The sequence below is a fragment of the Cavia porcellus genome, unplaced genomic scaffold (assembly GCF_034190915.1).
Source record: "Cavia porcellus strain 051 isolate PalLab524CR breed Dunkin Hartley unplaced genomic scaffold, mCavPor4.1 scaffold_26, whole genome shotgun sequence".
Classification (NCBI taxonomy): Eukaryota; Metazoa; Chordata; class Mammalia; order Rodentia; family Caviidae; genus Cavia; species Cavia porcellus.
Window position 1 is genome coordinate 3,624,548 of NW_026947509.1, and position 15,786 is coordinate 3,640,333.

General features: G+C 38.8%; 1 protein-coding gene across 1 annotated transcript in view; it reads right to left on the reverse strand.

Annotated features, from left to right (window-relative positions):
- Positions 1-15,786, reverse strand: part of Dnah14 (dynein axonemal heavy chain 14) — a 345,721-nt gene that overhangs the window by 128,845 nt on the left and 201,090 nt on the right. The window contains exons 44-51 of the mRNA XM_063237535.1: positions 14,946-15,104; positions 13,883-14,015; positions 9,980-10,041; positions 9,073-9,251; positions 7,778-7,906; positions 5,334-5,474; positions 4,318-4,485; positions 3,322-3,492 (exon numbers count right to left, since the gene is read on the reverse strand). Of these exons, the coding sequence (XP_063093605.1) occupies positions 3,322-3,492; positions 4,318-4,485; positions 5,334-5,474; positions 7,778-7,906; positions 9,073-9,251; positions 9,980-10,041; positions 13,883-14,015; positions 14,946-15,104 (1,142 nt within the window). The remainder of the gene's footprint in view (positions 1-3,321; positions 3,493-4,317; positions 4,486-5,333; positions 5,475-7,777; positions 7,907-9,072; positions 9,252-9,979; positions 10,042-13,882; positions 14,016-14,945; positions 15,105-15,786) is intronic.

Here is a 15,786-nt window from a genome sequence, read left to right on the forward strand (position 1 = left end):
ATCCAGGGATCCTATCTTTTTATTTTGTTCCTCTAATTTTTTAACTGTCTTCTTTAGATGTGTTCAGCATCTCTTTCATTACTTTTATCATTTCTTCTTTTACCTGGGAGATTATTTCTAGTTTGAATTCCTTTAAAGCTTCCCGGAGTTGCTTCTTTATTTTAGTTGCTATTATTTCATGTATTTTAGGTGTATGGCATATATTTTCTTCTATGTATATGGCTGCTAGGCTTTCTTGGGATGGACTGGAGGTTTGAGATTGCATTTTCATCTTTCATTGTTGTCATTTTCCATATGTGTTGTTCCAAGGCTTCTCCTGGGTGTGTTGGAAATCGTCTCCTATGGCCTTGGCTCCTGGGACTGAATGGAGGTTGCTGAGCATGGTTCAGTCAGTCCCATAGGACCTCTTGTGCCACCTCCAGTGTTCCAGGAGCTGGGCAGACACCTAACCACTGTGGATGATTGTCCAAAGCTCTCTCCGAGCAAGGACCAATGTGCTGGAACTCACTCCATGTGCTCTCAACTCCCCTGATTGAAGAAGGTCACTGGGTATAATCTAGTCAGGCTGCAAAACCTTCCAAGCCTACTCTAGTGTGGCTGGAAGCTGGCAGTTCCTTGACCACTGGGAATGATGATCTTAAACTCTCCTGGGATGCTCAGGATGGTGAGCAGGAACTCACCCCCACTGGCAGCCCAGACCCATCCTCTGGCACTACAGTTCCCTGGATTGAACGAAGGTCACTGGGCATAGCCCAGGCAGACCTCAAACCTGCCCAGTCTAGTGTGCTGGAAGCTGGATATGTCCTTGACTACTGGGAGCAATGATCTTAAACTCTCCCAGGGCTCGGATGGTGTGCAGGAACTCACCTCCTCTGGGAGCACAGTTCCCTCCTTGAGTCTTTTATTTTGGAGGATCTAATTTTTCTGTGTTTTCTATATACTACAGAGTAGTCCTCTGTCTGAGGAGTAGCTAGGTCAAGGTCCTTACATTTTCTTTTTTATCTCCTACTTCCTCTACATCTATTTCTTGATGTGATGAATTCTTAAAACTGAATTATAGTTGAAACTTCTCTTACGACAGACATAAACTCTCTTCAGATCACTGTCTTTCCACCTTTATGCATTCATTCATCCCAGACATATAGGGGGTGGGAGGATGTTAAATTTGCAGATTCAGGAGAAGATAAAGTCCAAGAATCTGTTCTCAGAGTCATGTAGGTTGGAGGGACAAATTATATTATAGTAAGTTTTATGACAGGAAAGTTCCACAGTACTATGAAAATACAAATCAGGCTCTAAACCTGGAAATGGGATAGTATTGATCTGAAAAGACCACTAAGAAGAAGAAAGCATGAGCTGCAATTTAAAAATTTTATTTTTGTTGTTTGTTGACTAAGTATGGTTACGTGAATGTATGGGATACAAAGTGATATTATAACTTACAAATACAATGTGAAATGATAAATAAGGACTATATTATCACATTAAATACTTAAGGATTTTTTGTGGTAATATTTACTCTTAGTGCTTTTGAAATGCATAATACACAACTATTATACTGTTTATTGGATCTAAATAAAAATCTTTTTTTCTCCTGTCTCAGGGCTGGTACCCTTTGACCATCAGCGTCCCACTGTTCCCAGCCCCCAATCTATTCTTAGCCTCTGTGAATTTCATGGCTTTACATTCCACCTATAAGAGAGAACATGGAATATTTGTGTTTCAGCATCTCCTCCATATTCATGAGCTGTGTTTAGACTGGTGGCCAGACCTGACCCAAGACGGGGCCTGCAGGTGCTCACGCAGAGGGCACAGGAGTCATGTTGCTCACATTTTTAGCATGAAAGGAGAACTGGATGGTGACATCAGTAGGCCCAGTCTCTTCATGGTGGAGAAGGTGCACATGACTGGAGACTTGGGAATGTCTTAACACATACTGAGGATGAAATGCTCTTACATGAGATAGATAGAGGTCAATCTAAGGTCTCAAAATTTCAGATCTTTCCACCATCCATGATCATGAATTTGAATCATAGATATAAGGTTTAGTTTTCGTTAGTGTTATGACAGCTTGCAATTAGCACTCCCTGGGTGTCAAAGATATATTCTTAAACATTTTATTCATGTTGGTGTATGTCTTGGGGTAGGCATCATCACTATCTCTCCTATGGCAGAGAAGAAACTGAGGCAGAGTCCTGTGCTGCTAATGCATAGCCTTCTAATGGAGGAGGTAGACATGGCCCCCAGGCAGCACTTGTGTTTATCACAGGTGTTTTCTGCCTCTTGGGCTGTGACCAGAGAATAGTGAGAGCAATAGTGAGAGGAAGCTAGGGACAAGCTGCTGCCGCTGTACCACCTAAGAGTGCTTAGGGAAGGAGCGGAAGGCTGAGGACCAGAAGGCTGAGAACCAGCAAGTGAGAGGAAAAGATTAGTCTTAATGCTGAGGGAAACATTATTCCAGAAGATGTCAGAAAGAGACTGGAGGGCAGAAGTCATGGGTCAACATGAATAATTATAGCAAGACATGTCTGTGCTGAAAAACAGAAAACTCCAGTTAAAATAGTGATGGGGCTATCTAGAGGAATTTCAAATACCTTTATGAATTCATGCATCTCAAACACACACAGATGAACATGTATTAACATAAGTTGACACGTAGATATATATATATATATATATATATATATCTCGCATCTTTTCAGTTATATGCATGTATGTAAGACTATATTTATTTCACTGTATGAAGTTTATCCTCTAGAAATCTTTTTTAACTGTTTAAAATGTAATTATGCCTTTGAGGTTTTTATGTCCTAGACTTCTGTGAATAAAGTGAGAGAAAATGGCACCACCAAAGAAAAGAAGGGAAGAGGAGACACCCAGGCAGAACATCCTCCTGGATGCTCACAGGCAGGGAGAGCAGAGACAGTCACGGGCAGGGCTCACTGGTTCGTGTGCTCACACGCTTTCCCTAGAACCCAGTCTGGGAAATTCTTATGCTCATGACCTGGACTAATGCACAAGCAGTGAGGAAACCAAAGTCCAAAGGGTAGGGAGGGTAAAGAGTCCTGGCAAAGTGTCTCAAGACCATCCTTCCACTCCTGGAGACAACAAGTCATACAGAAGCTCCCAAGTACGCACAGCATGAACAAAGGCAGGCAGCCCTCCTCTCCATCATCTCAACCTTTGCTCTACCATGTTGCAAGTGAAAGATGAAACTGTCAAGATAAGTGTTCTTGTGAACATTAGAGAAATGCCTAGGGATTTCCATAAAATAACTTCTTTTTTGGCCCAGGAGTCCATTTAAAGTACTTGTAAACTTACCTCAAAGTAGTTCTCCAGTTCTTTTGAGAGCACTTGATAGAAAAGGGTCTGTTCAGATTTTTCCATGAGGCGGTCGTGAAACACGCGGGAAGCTTCATGGATGAAAAGCAGAGCAGCTGTTTCCTTAGAGTTAACCACAGCCTTGTCAGCTTGCAGAAGGCCTAGCAGAAGCTGTGTGGAAACAGCCGGGGGTTGGGGTATAAGGCAAGGGCTCGCAGTTCATGGAAATAGAAGCAATCGTGTAAAGTAAGAACTTTACAAAGTAAAGAAAGTTTCCGTAGGGACTACATGAAGTTTTGATGAGATGGGCAAGCTACAAGGCAAGGAAAATTGGCACAGCAGCTAGTGGAAGGGGAATTAAGGGATTCCTGACTACATCTGTGGGCATTTCTTAAAGTTGATGTGTTTAGTGTTCTAAATTTGGATTAAAAACCCTAATTATCCATTTCAAAGATCACATGTGCTGGCTAGGGCTTAAGCCCCCAAGGAAGGGGAGAAAGGTACCAAATTCAAGAACTGTTTTCCTTAACAGTTTTGCAGATAATTTAACCAAGGTGAATGACCAAAGCAGCACTACTGGGAAAATCTGTGAAAACTTAAACAGGGTTTTTGCAGTGTGCACATGTATGCCATCATCCTCTGATGGCGAAATTAGACCTCAGAAATGAAGCAAAATCAAAAGCTATGTTATAACTTAACATTTCTTTTCCTGCTCAGTATTATAGTGATTTCATCATTGAATTATCTGGTTGGAATTACTTGGACAATTATATTCAACTTATTCATGGGATAAGCTGCTAATAAACAGCAAAATTAACATGAATTTCACTTTTTCCTTTTCTAACATATTAATGTTCACAATACCAATGAAAGAGGAGGAGGAGAGAGAGAAAGAGACAGGGACAGAGAGAGACAGAGACAGAGTCAGAGAACCCGCTCAGTAAAACTATATCTCCCAATTTAAAAAATAAGCTGGATAATTTATTTTAAACAAACCTTAAACATGTCTCGAAGATTAAACATGTAGTGGCATTTTGTGGGTGTTGGTAACATGTTCTTACGTATGTGATAGTACATATCCAGGGAAGAAGATATTATTGAATCCTTACATTTCTGAACATCAGATGTGAAGTTATTGATGGAGAAATACAATCCCAAGTGGACCTTTCAAAAGAAGTTTTATAATTTAGTTTTCAAAAAATTTTAAGAATTGACCTCACGATAGCCCATTTCTGGCTAATCTGTTACCAAAAACAGATTATACACTGCTGTGGCCCAACGCATGCCCTGCCTCTACTGCACCAGATTGCTGCTAATTCTTCCACTTGCCTGCTCCTGGGAGATGTTACTAGAAGAAATGTAAAGTAACAGACTTCAGTCTGAGTTGGCGTACATGTATGCTTCCTTCCGATAATTCTGAAATTATGAGAAAATGGCTCAACTTGAAATCTAAGATGAAATCTAAATTAGAAAAATAAACCTTCTGAAAGATTATTCTGTCTCACAAAACTAATATAGGTGGTTTCTACTTTATTTTTCCAAAAGTCCTTGGTAATTCTGATTCAGGTGATCACTAATATACACCTGAAGAAACGTTTGTTTTGGAAGAGAGGACACATGTATGCAAATCCATATTGTTCTAACAGCTCTCTCAGAGGTTTTCACTCTATAAGAAAATGGAAGCAAACAAAAGATCAGCAAGTTTGTTAACAAAAAGGCAGATTCTCAAATCCCATAGAGGATCTACTGAATTGGAATCTCTGAGAATGAAGTCTTGGGATATGCATTTTAAATGTGCACTACAGATGCAACATGTGTGTTCCCTTATATATATTGCATCTTATTTTTGATAGTAAGAGATAAATAACAATAGGCCAGAATATATAAGGGTAAATAAAATGCATCCCATAAGAGAATGTTCTTCAATATCAGTAGTCTTAAATTGTCACATTTTTCTTTATACTACGGAATTAGAATTTTTTTTTCAGTAGAGACTTAACTACATGTATTACCTCAAAAATAGAATGTAAGGCACTTTGTGGAGGATGAGGCAACACCAACACACAGAAATGCTTGAGCAGGCGTGGGCTGACATCATGCCTGCCAACTGGAGGGACACAGGATGCTGCCACCACAGAGAGATCATGGATGCTCTGCAGGAGAGTGACAAAGAGAGTGCCTGAAGACACATGAGGGACTAGCCAGCTTGCCCACTTCTCCTCCCCACATGAACAAAAGACTGAAAAACATTTGGGCAAATAGGATGAGGTTACTGTATTCTGCAAAACAAAATCATGGTGGTCACAGAAATCTATGTTCTTAAAGGAGCCCACCCTAAAATGTAATTTTAAAGCTTGCTACTTACATGAATGTTGTGAGAAATTTTAAAAATCTATCACTCAAAACAATGAAACCACTAGAAGTAAACATAGGGGATATGCTTTACAATATTGGTTCCAACAAGGATTTGGGGAATAACATCCAAAAGGACAAGCAACAAAGCAGAAATAGACAAATAGGACAACACTATATTTAAAAACTCCTGCACTGCAAAAACAGTCAAATGAGTGAAAAGATAACCTCCAGAGTGGGAGAAAAAAGTATTTACACTAACAAGGGGTTAACATTCAGAATAAGCAGAGAACTCAAACTTCTCAATAGCAAAGCCCAAAACAACAACAACAACAACACTCCAAACAAAAAACCAAACCTAAGATTAACTCAATTAAAAATGAGTAAGATATTTAAATGAAAGAAAATACAGAAATTTCCCTAACAAACATGAAAAATGCTCAACATTAGCTATCATAGGGAAACACAAATCCAAACCACAGGGACAGAGCACCAGTGCCACTCAGAATGTTTTCCTGGTGCATCTAAATGAGACAGGTTCCTTTCCCCTTACAGGAACTTTAAACCAACCAACCAAATACAAGAAGGCGAGACATAACCACCGCTGGCGAGCCATGGGGACAGGAAGTTCACATCCCATTGGCAGATGATATGATACTCTACATAGAAGACTCCACCAACAAGCTTCTAGACCTAATAAGTAAATTCAGTAGTGTAGCCGGGTATAAAGTCACTACTCAAAAGTCAACAGCATTTCTGTACACAAACAATAAACTCACTGAGAGAGAAATTAGGGAAACTACACCTTTTACAATAAGATAAAAAATGAAATACTTAGGAATCAATCTAACAAAGAAAGTAAAAGTTTTATACATTGAAAATTATACTACTCTGAAATAAGAAATTGAAGGGAATGCAGAAAATGGAGGGATATCTCTTACTCATGGACAGAAAGAACCAACATTGTGAAAATGGTCATATTCCCAAAACTGTTATACAAATTTAATGCAATCCAAATCAAAATACCATTAGCATATCTCACAGATCAAGAGAAAACATTGCTAAAATTCATCTGGAATCAGAAGAGACCTAGAATAGCAAAGGCAATCCTGGGCAACAAAGGCAAGGCAGGAGGCATCACAAACCCAGGTTTGAAATTATACTGCAAAGCTGCTATAATAAATTCAGCATGATACTGGCAAAAAACAGACGTGAGGATCAATGGAATAGAACAGAAGATACAGACATATCTACATACACACTCAACCTCATCTTTCACAAAGGGGCCAAACATGTTCACTGGAAGAAAGATAGCCTTGCTAGTAAGTGGTGTTGGAAAAACTGACTTTCTACATGCCGAAGAATTAAACTAGACTCACATCTATCACCATGCACTAAAGTCAAAAAATGGATCAAAGATCTAAATATTAAGACAGAAACACTAAACCTACTGAAAGTGCATAGAAATCTTAAGGACAGAGGGGTTGGCTGGGAATGTGCACTAATGCAACCATTTTGGAAAACAAGAGTGGCGGCTCCTCAGCACAGAAGAGCACAGGAATTCCTTGCTGGGAATTTTTTTTGACTTTGCAGTGCTTCAAAAACCTTTGCGGTATGTTCTTGAAAACAAAAGAAGGGCAGTTTTATGTAGAGATTGCAGACGCATTTGGAAAGGCATTTCCATGGCTTGCTCATGTGTGCTGACTGCAGATGCACTGAGAATCTGATTATTAATATAGGTAGCAATGATGACCATTGACTCAGACACTAAATCTATAGAGCAGACCTATAGTATTGACTAAGATTTGAATTTATGAAAGTAGAGCTTCTCTACACCCATAGTCTTTTTGGTACCAGGGATCGAACTCACGACTTCACATTTGCCAAGCAGGCACTTACGCCACTGAGCTAAACCCCAGACCGCATGGACCTGTTTTAAATGGCAAAGACATATAGATGTAGTAAATTTAGGATCTTAGACTTCAACATGTTCCAGTGGCTAAACTTTCTAAGCTTCTCGCTTAACTCACTCAACATTGTTGTAAATATTTGATTTGCTGTCAGGAAACCCATTTAAGGTGAACAGTCTCAGTGTGTCCTCTACCTTCCACACATTTCTTTCTGTGTCGTAGACTCCTCCCATGTCCAGCAACTGCCTGATCAGCTCTAGTGGGGGTTGTGCTCCGCTTGCATCTGGCACTGGCACACTCAAGTCATCAATGAATATTACAGCCTAAAGGGGGACAAACACATCCAACATGCTAATTAAAACAGCCTTTGTGGAAATTCTGAACTAACAATATCAATTATGCTTTGTTACGAGAACAAAATTACAGGCAATAATGTCTATTTTTCTATTAACAAATAGCAGAGCAAGCTGGGCATGGTGATGCACACTTGGAATCCCAGCACTTCTGGGAGGCACAGGTAGGAGGATCACAAGTTTGAACCCAGCCTGGGCAACTTAGAGACTTAGTGAAACATTGCCAAAATAAAGTAAAGTAAAATAAAATAAAATAAACAAATAAAAGGCTAAAGGGTGTAGCTTAGTGTGAAGGTCCTGGCTTCAATCTTCAGTTCTGGAAAAAATAAAAAATAAAAAACAGTAACAACAAAACCCAGAGATCAAAATCTATTTTGCATGTAAGATTTTAGAAAAGAATAGATTTTCAAAATAACAAGAACTAGACTCACTCTCTATAGACCAATAATCTGATGAAAGAAATGTGTTTGGTGCTAAAAAAGTAATTGTGGCTATTACAAAGGAATGTACCTATTATTTATTAGGAATGTCTGCATTGAATGCCTCTTATTGACAAGGGACTACTGTACGTATATAGTACACTCTGTCTTGGGAATAAGACTGTGATCTGGAACTAGACTAAAAATTCTAATACAAATGCTGTTGTCATGAGCAGCTAAGGGATAACTCAGACGCATGCTGTTTTAAATCTGGTGCTTGCCACCTCTGAAAACATCAGGCCCTGATGTGCCCTGACTATCACCTCGACTATCTGTGGCTCAGTCCTTTTCGGTTGATTTGTAAAACAATTGACTAGTTAAAAAATACACATAGCTCTCTGTTTTGAATTATCTAATTACCTGATTTTTAACTGTTAATATGAGCTTTGAGTAAGAAACCTAGTTTCCTATCTTTTGTGTCACAATTGACAAAAATTTCTCCTGCTTGCTAATGTTGCAGTTACTCAGCAGCTCTGGCCTTCCTAGTTCTAAGTACGGTCAACCTGTGGAATGTGAACTATATTGATTGGAAACCCTGGATTCTGGGACTGCTCAGGAGTGTATGTTATACGGCCTTTTCTTTTTATTAATATCTGGTAAAATTGATTTACTGTTTCATAGTAGGAAGCTTACTTAACAGGTAAGAGAGGTGTTTACCTTGCTGTTCATAGGTGTTCCCAAAGTGTCTTTAGCTTTTCTTATTAACTTCTTAAGAATCATCTCCTTGGCTTTGGCAGCTGTCATATTGGCACAAAAATTTACTGTAGAGACTGCAATTCCTTTATCGTTTTGAAGTGAATTTTTATCAGTTCCAGTCTCCAGCTTGGTAGTATTATCTATAATGCCAATACAAAAAGAGAAACAAATTTGAGACACTTTGTAATATTTTACTGTTCTCCTCCTTGTCAGGAGCAGGCACAGCCTGCTAGAACATTTCCTCTCTCCATGGTAAGCAGCAATTCTGAGGCTCCAGTCAGGGGCAATGCGATCCACAGGCAGATTATCCACTCCCCACCGTGCGGACACACACAAGGTTTGCAGGCCAATAGACTCATCTAGTTAAGGTGCCTTCCTGAGTACTGCACATCCATCCAGAGGGTCATCTGGGACAGTGCCATGGTAACCACAACACAAGGTCCTTGACTCCCCTTCCCTTCTCAAGCAACCTTGGGATTCTTGCCACCCGTTGCTTGCTGCTTCCTCAGCTACTGAGCCAGAGAAGTCAGGATGAGGTTGCTGAGGCTCACTGCATACTTCCGTTGATGGCCTGACTTAAGAGCTACAAAACCACAACTCTCCATTGCGCTAGGCCTGAAAGCATGGGGAGTAACAGAAGAGTCATGTCTGGATCTTGCCTGTGTACCACAAGGAGGAGGACAGGCAGTGCACTCTGCTCCCTGCCGCGGCCACTCTGTCTTTGAGCAGCAGATGGCTTAAGGGCAGTGCATGCTCCCAGGTCTGTTTACTGAATGTGACCAGTTGAAACCGCTGAGATTTCTACATGTAAAACATGACTTGCATGTGGCTGAGGTAGAAAAGGCTTGAAATTGCCTGAAAGACCTACCAGGATTTTCAACTGTTGTCCTGTGGGCTTTGGAAACCAAGATGTGGAGGTTCTGCTTTAGGCTGTTGGGATCAGATGTTTTAAGAATTTACAATTAGTTTATTTACCATTGTGACTGTGTTAACAGAAAAATACAATGAAAGTAATAGTATGTGGTTGATTTTATTTCCTGTAAGAAAACAATTTTTTCTTTCTTTTTTTCTATTTACACTTTTCCATTGAAACTGCTATTCAAACTTAACATGGGCTTACTTTAAAAGCTGAACCAGGGGGACTGGGGATTTAGCTCAGCAGCATAAGCACCTGCCCTGAAAGCAGGCAGTCGTGAGTTCGATCCCCGGTACCAATAAAAAGGAAACACACACACACACACACACACACAAAAAAAAAAAAAAAAAAAGATGAACCAGGGAGGTTTAGACTGGAAAGACTTCAGAGACCTTGAAGTCAACCTAGTGAGTTCAAGGTTAACCTGGGCTGCACAGGAAGACTCTGGGTCAAAAACAGAACAAAAACAAACAAAAAATTGGGCAAATTTCTATGATGTCAAGTAGTGAGTACTGTTAAAAGGCATTGCCTTCCTTATCCTTTTACAAAATACATTTTGCCTCTTTTATTTTGGTTCTGTTTTTCTTATGATTTATTGATGGAAAACTTATTTTTACCTACAGTTAAAATTCACTTCATTTTAAATATTAAGCATATAGCAAACATTAACGTTTATACGACCCTTATTTGTAATATTTGGATAATTATCTATATTGTAGTAAATGTTTCAAAAATTATGTTTTTGATTTTAAAGACTTACTTAAGTCTAGTAGGATTCTATTCCAAAATCATTAGAGTAAGGTGTAAATGATGGTAGCTGAGGGAAAAGAGAAGTTGAGGAATTCATGATGCACATGAAGGCTGAAGCCTCAAGCAGCTAAAGATCAGATATGGATGGGGCAGGGAGAATGGCACACGGTGCCTGGAGGAATTGAAGGGACGTGCAGAAACAAACAATGGGACAACGGGAAGGAACTCAGGATGAGTCTAGGTCTCAGGCTTGAGTGCCCGAGTCTCATTCACTGAGAGGGGAAATACTAGGCCAACAATAGATGTGGGAGAGAAGTTCAGAGTTCTGTTTTGTTGTCTGAAGGTTGGGACATTGCAGTACCCCTGTGACAGAGGCACCTGGGTGTCTGACTCTAGTGACAGGAGGAAGACCCAGTGGCCTTGCCACAACTCCACATTCTTATTCAGTTCAAACAGTGATAGGTTTCTCTAATATTTTAACAGATTTAAAGTCATCTTTGGAAATTTGTACTCTCATTTGCATAATTTAGATCTCTTTCCTTTTTTTCTTTCAGGAAGAGGCATAGAATGACATCTTTGTAAACGTATTTTTAAATTTGATAAGTAGATCATATATTTCTAGTGAAACAAAACCAAAACACAGAGAAATTTATTTGTGCATTTTAATTTACATCTTTCTAGGAGGAAAATAGGTCATAGCTACATTTTATATTATATAAAATTGAGATTTTGAATTTAGACTTAAAATTAATGAAAGAATTTCTCATTTAAAGGAATTAATGTAATTGTTAATACTTTGGAAAAGTAAAAGTTTTTCCAAGTAGAAAAACTGAGTAGACAAATAATAAATAGAGAGCTTGGATCATTAAAAATTTCACTTCAGACAAAAGCCCAGGACCAGGCTACACACTGAACTTTATACTAAGCTTTTAAAGAAGAACCAGTAGCACTGCTCCTCAAACTCTACCAAAAAAGTGGCATGTTAGATCTAAACCATAGCAACATGCTAACAATAAACTATTTGAAAAAGGAAAACATCTACTTTATAATATCATTAAAATAACTGAGAGTAAATTTAACCAGGAGTGAAAAAGTACATATTGAAAAGTATAAAACACTGATAAAGAAAACAAGCAAATGGTAACATATTCAGTGTACATGGGTTGGAAGTACAACGTCTTTTTCCATTTTTCCTATGGAACCATAAAAGGCTCCAAATAGCGAAAGCAGTCTTGAGAAAAAGAACAAATGAGCTACCTAGTCTTAAAATATACTACAAACAGAGAGTAAGCAAAACAGCATGTTATTGACAAACAAACAACAAACAAACACTGACCAGTGGCATAGGATACAGAGCCTATACTAAAGCTCACACCTTTGTGGTCAACTGATTTTCAATGAAAGTAAAAAACACATGATGGGAAAGGACAATAAATGGTATCAGGAAAACCGGATATTCACAATCAGATGAAGGGGACTGGAGCATTCTTCTACCTCATAAAGGAAAATTAATTCAAAATAGATTAAAGATTTAAATACAACATGTAAAACTGTAAATTTATTAGGGAAAAAACCTCAGAAGGAAAGCTTCACCATACAGGTCTAGGCAAGGATTCCCTTTTTTTAATGACTCCCAAGTCATACGAAATAAAACCAAAAATAGACAACTATGATGATTGCATCAAATTAAAAAGCTTACTCACAGCAAAAGAATCAACAGAACAAAGAGACAACTTAAAATATTTGTAAACCATAGACTCAATAAGGGGCTAGTATCCAAAATATATAAAGAACTCAACTCAATAGCACGAAAACTAATAGATCTGACAAAACTGGCAAAGAACTTGAATAGAGGGGCTGGGGATTTAGCTCAGCGGCATAAGCGCCTGCCTTGCAAGCAGGCAGTCGTGAGTTCGATCCCTGGTACCGATAAAAAGCAAAAAGACCAAAAAAAAAAAAAAAAAAAACAAAAGAACTTGAATAGATATTTCTCAAAAGAAGACATACAAATAAGTCACCTGACTTTACAGAAAAATGTTCAACATGACAAATCACTGAGAGACAACACAATCACAATGAGAATCACATTGCACTTGACAGGATAGCTAACAGAAGACCAGCCATAGGAGTGGTGCGGGCTATAGCACAAAGGTGATTTAAACCTGTTAGTGGTCAGGTGATTAGTACAGATATTCTGGAAAGCAGTATGGAGGCTGCCCCAAAAGTCAAAAATAGTACCATATACCAGCAACCCTGCTTCCAAGTATATAGTTAAGAGTATTCAGAACAGTATGTTGAAGAGACTTATGCACTCCATGTCCATTTGCATTATTCACAATAGCACAAATGTGGAATCAGCCAGGTTTCCATCAACAGAAGAATGGGTGAAGAAAATGGGATATCTATGTATAATAGAATGCTAATCAACCTTTAGAAAGGATAAAATTTTGTCACTTGCAGTGACATAGATAATGGCAAGACATAATGGTTAAGCGGTATACAGCAGGTACAGAAAGACAAATACTGAATTTGGAGCCTAAAAAGTCAAACTCACAAAAGCACAGAGTAGTATGGTCTTTCCCAGGAGCTAGAGGTAAGGTGGGAGGAAATGGGGAGATACTTGTCCAAGGTCCAAAGAGCCATTTAGGAATAGGAATAAGGCTTCGAGATCTCTGTACTGTATGGTATCCATAGCTAATAACACACATTTCAAAATTGTTAAAAGAACACATCTTAAATGTTCTTACTACAAAAATGTAAGTATGTGAGATGATGAATATGTAAGCATTTCACAATGCATACACACACCAAAACATCACTTATATGTTATTTGTTGTCAATTAAACATGAATATTTAAATTTTTTTTATTTTTTGGTACCTGGGATTGAACTCATGATCATGCCTGCAAGCACATGCCTGCAAGGCAGGTGCTTTTGCCGCTGAGCTAAATCCCCAGAGAATATTTAAATTTTTAAAAATGGAGAGATTAGGAAAAACTAATCATTTAAATAATTCTGCATTATCAAATAATAGATTTACTCCCCAAATCGTATAAGGCAAACATTTTACAAGAAGAATAAAACTTAGAATTTAATATATACAACCTTGACTTTTTAATTTCGTTATATAATAGGACGTCTCCTAAAATTGACCCATATTTTATATCAAACCCTCCTGGGCCTTCTAACTTTCCAAGCATGTGGTGAATAGCTGCAGTTTTCCCAACACCAGGCTCTCCTAAGGGGGAAACATGCATTAGGTTAGGGTTACATACCAGAAGAGGATACATCTTGACATATTAAAACAATCAGTAAGATTTTTCTTTGAAATTTATGTGAAAAGTATGCTTTTGCTTTTCCCCTTTTTAAATATGAGAGAGGCTAAATCAGGGAGTTAATACGAACTCCTAATTGTTTAAATTGTTTACATTTCCTACAAAAGAAGAGACTAGGAGCTAACCATTTCTTTTATTTAATGTTCATTTAAGACTATCTCAAATGTTTTACTTATCACACACCAGATATAGTATATGAAATGAAATTTCTTGAAAAATTTGGCTAACATCATCTGAGGGAAACAATTGAGGATAAATGTCTTACTGGGTCAGAACAAGTGTATAATTCACTGGAGAGTGAAACAAAAGCAAGAATTTTAATAGAAATTAGAGGCAACATGTGGGTGGTTTGAGTCATACTGCTGGAAGTTTTTGAACACAGAAGTGGGAAAATGGTACTACTGTCTGCAGGGAGAGGAAACAGAGTCAAAGAGGGGAAAAAGGGGCCCACGTGGAAACAAGTGTTGAGCAGGGAGAGCAGGAGCTGCCCTAAATCCTTGTAGGTAATGCTGAGAGAGACACTTTCTAACACTGGGTGGAGGAATCTCGTGTGTCAATTTGGCTAAACCAGTGCTGCCCACAGGGCCCTCTCAAGACCTGGTCACAGGCCAGACAGGCCAGCCATGTTTATCCCACAGGTCTTCTAGGAAAAGACGGACGACCAAGGTCTATGCTACCCTACACTAGCACACGGGGGCATTCCTAGACTGTTGATAAGAATACAAATTGATGTATGAATTGCCAAATGTTTTTAGGGCCTATTTTTCTCCTCTGTAAAATGACTAGACCAAATAATCTCCAGAACAAGTCCCCTTCCATGACATGTCTCATACCTGTGAGAAGTACAGGGCAGGAATTCTTTAAGAGGAGGCTTGCAAGGAAAGACAGGCACACCGTGTCTCTGGTGGCAGTGTAATGAATGTGCTCACCACACTCCGAAAGCCGCAGGATATTCTCAGCAGACCTTTGAAAGTCTGCCAGCAATGACGAACCTACATTAAAGACAGCTTTCAATTCTTCGAAGGACCTAAGAAGAACTATTACCCTAATATTTTAGGTACATGAGACTCTGGGAAAGGGTGCACATTACAAAGCAATATAAGCAATAATCAAAATATATCATGTACAAGTATAAATTCCCCATGATGGATATGAGCATTATATATCTAAAATATACCAATAAGCTTAATAAAAAAGAATTGTCTTTCCTATGTTCAGCTGGTAGGCTTACAGCACATGTTTCCAAGTCTGTCCTATGCAAACTCCAAGCTTCTTCCTTTCAGGGCTGCGAATCCACCCTTACCTCAGGAAAGGCATCGCGGTCCTCCTCCTCCATCCTGTGAGGCTGAGGAAACAACCTTCCTTTCCGCCTAGGGCGTTGGTCCCTTTGAGAAGAGCCTCACTGTTCTGGTCCTTTCCTCACCACCCCTGGGCTGCTCCTTATACTGGAATTTTCTACTGTACCAATGTAAAATGTGATCATAACACCAAACTTTACATTGTTTGAACTGAATGAAACTGACAGTTTTGGGGCTGGGGATTTAGTTCAGTGGCATAAGCGCTTGCCTTGCAAGCAGGCAGTCGTGAGTTCGATCCCTGGTACCGATAAAAAGGAAAAAGTCAAAAAAAAAAAAAAAAAAAAAGAAACTGACAGTTTTAAAACTAAAAAGTAGC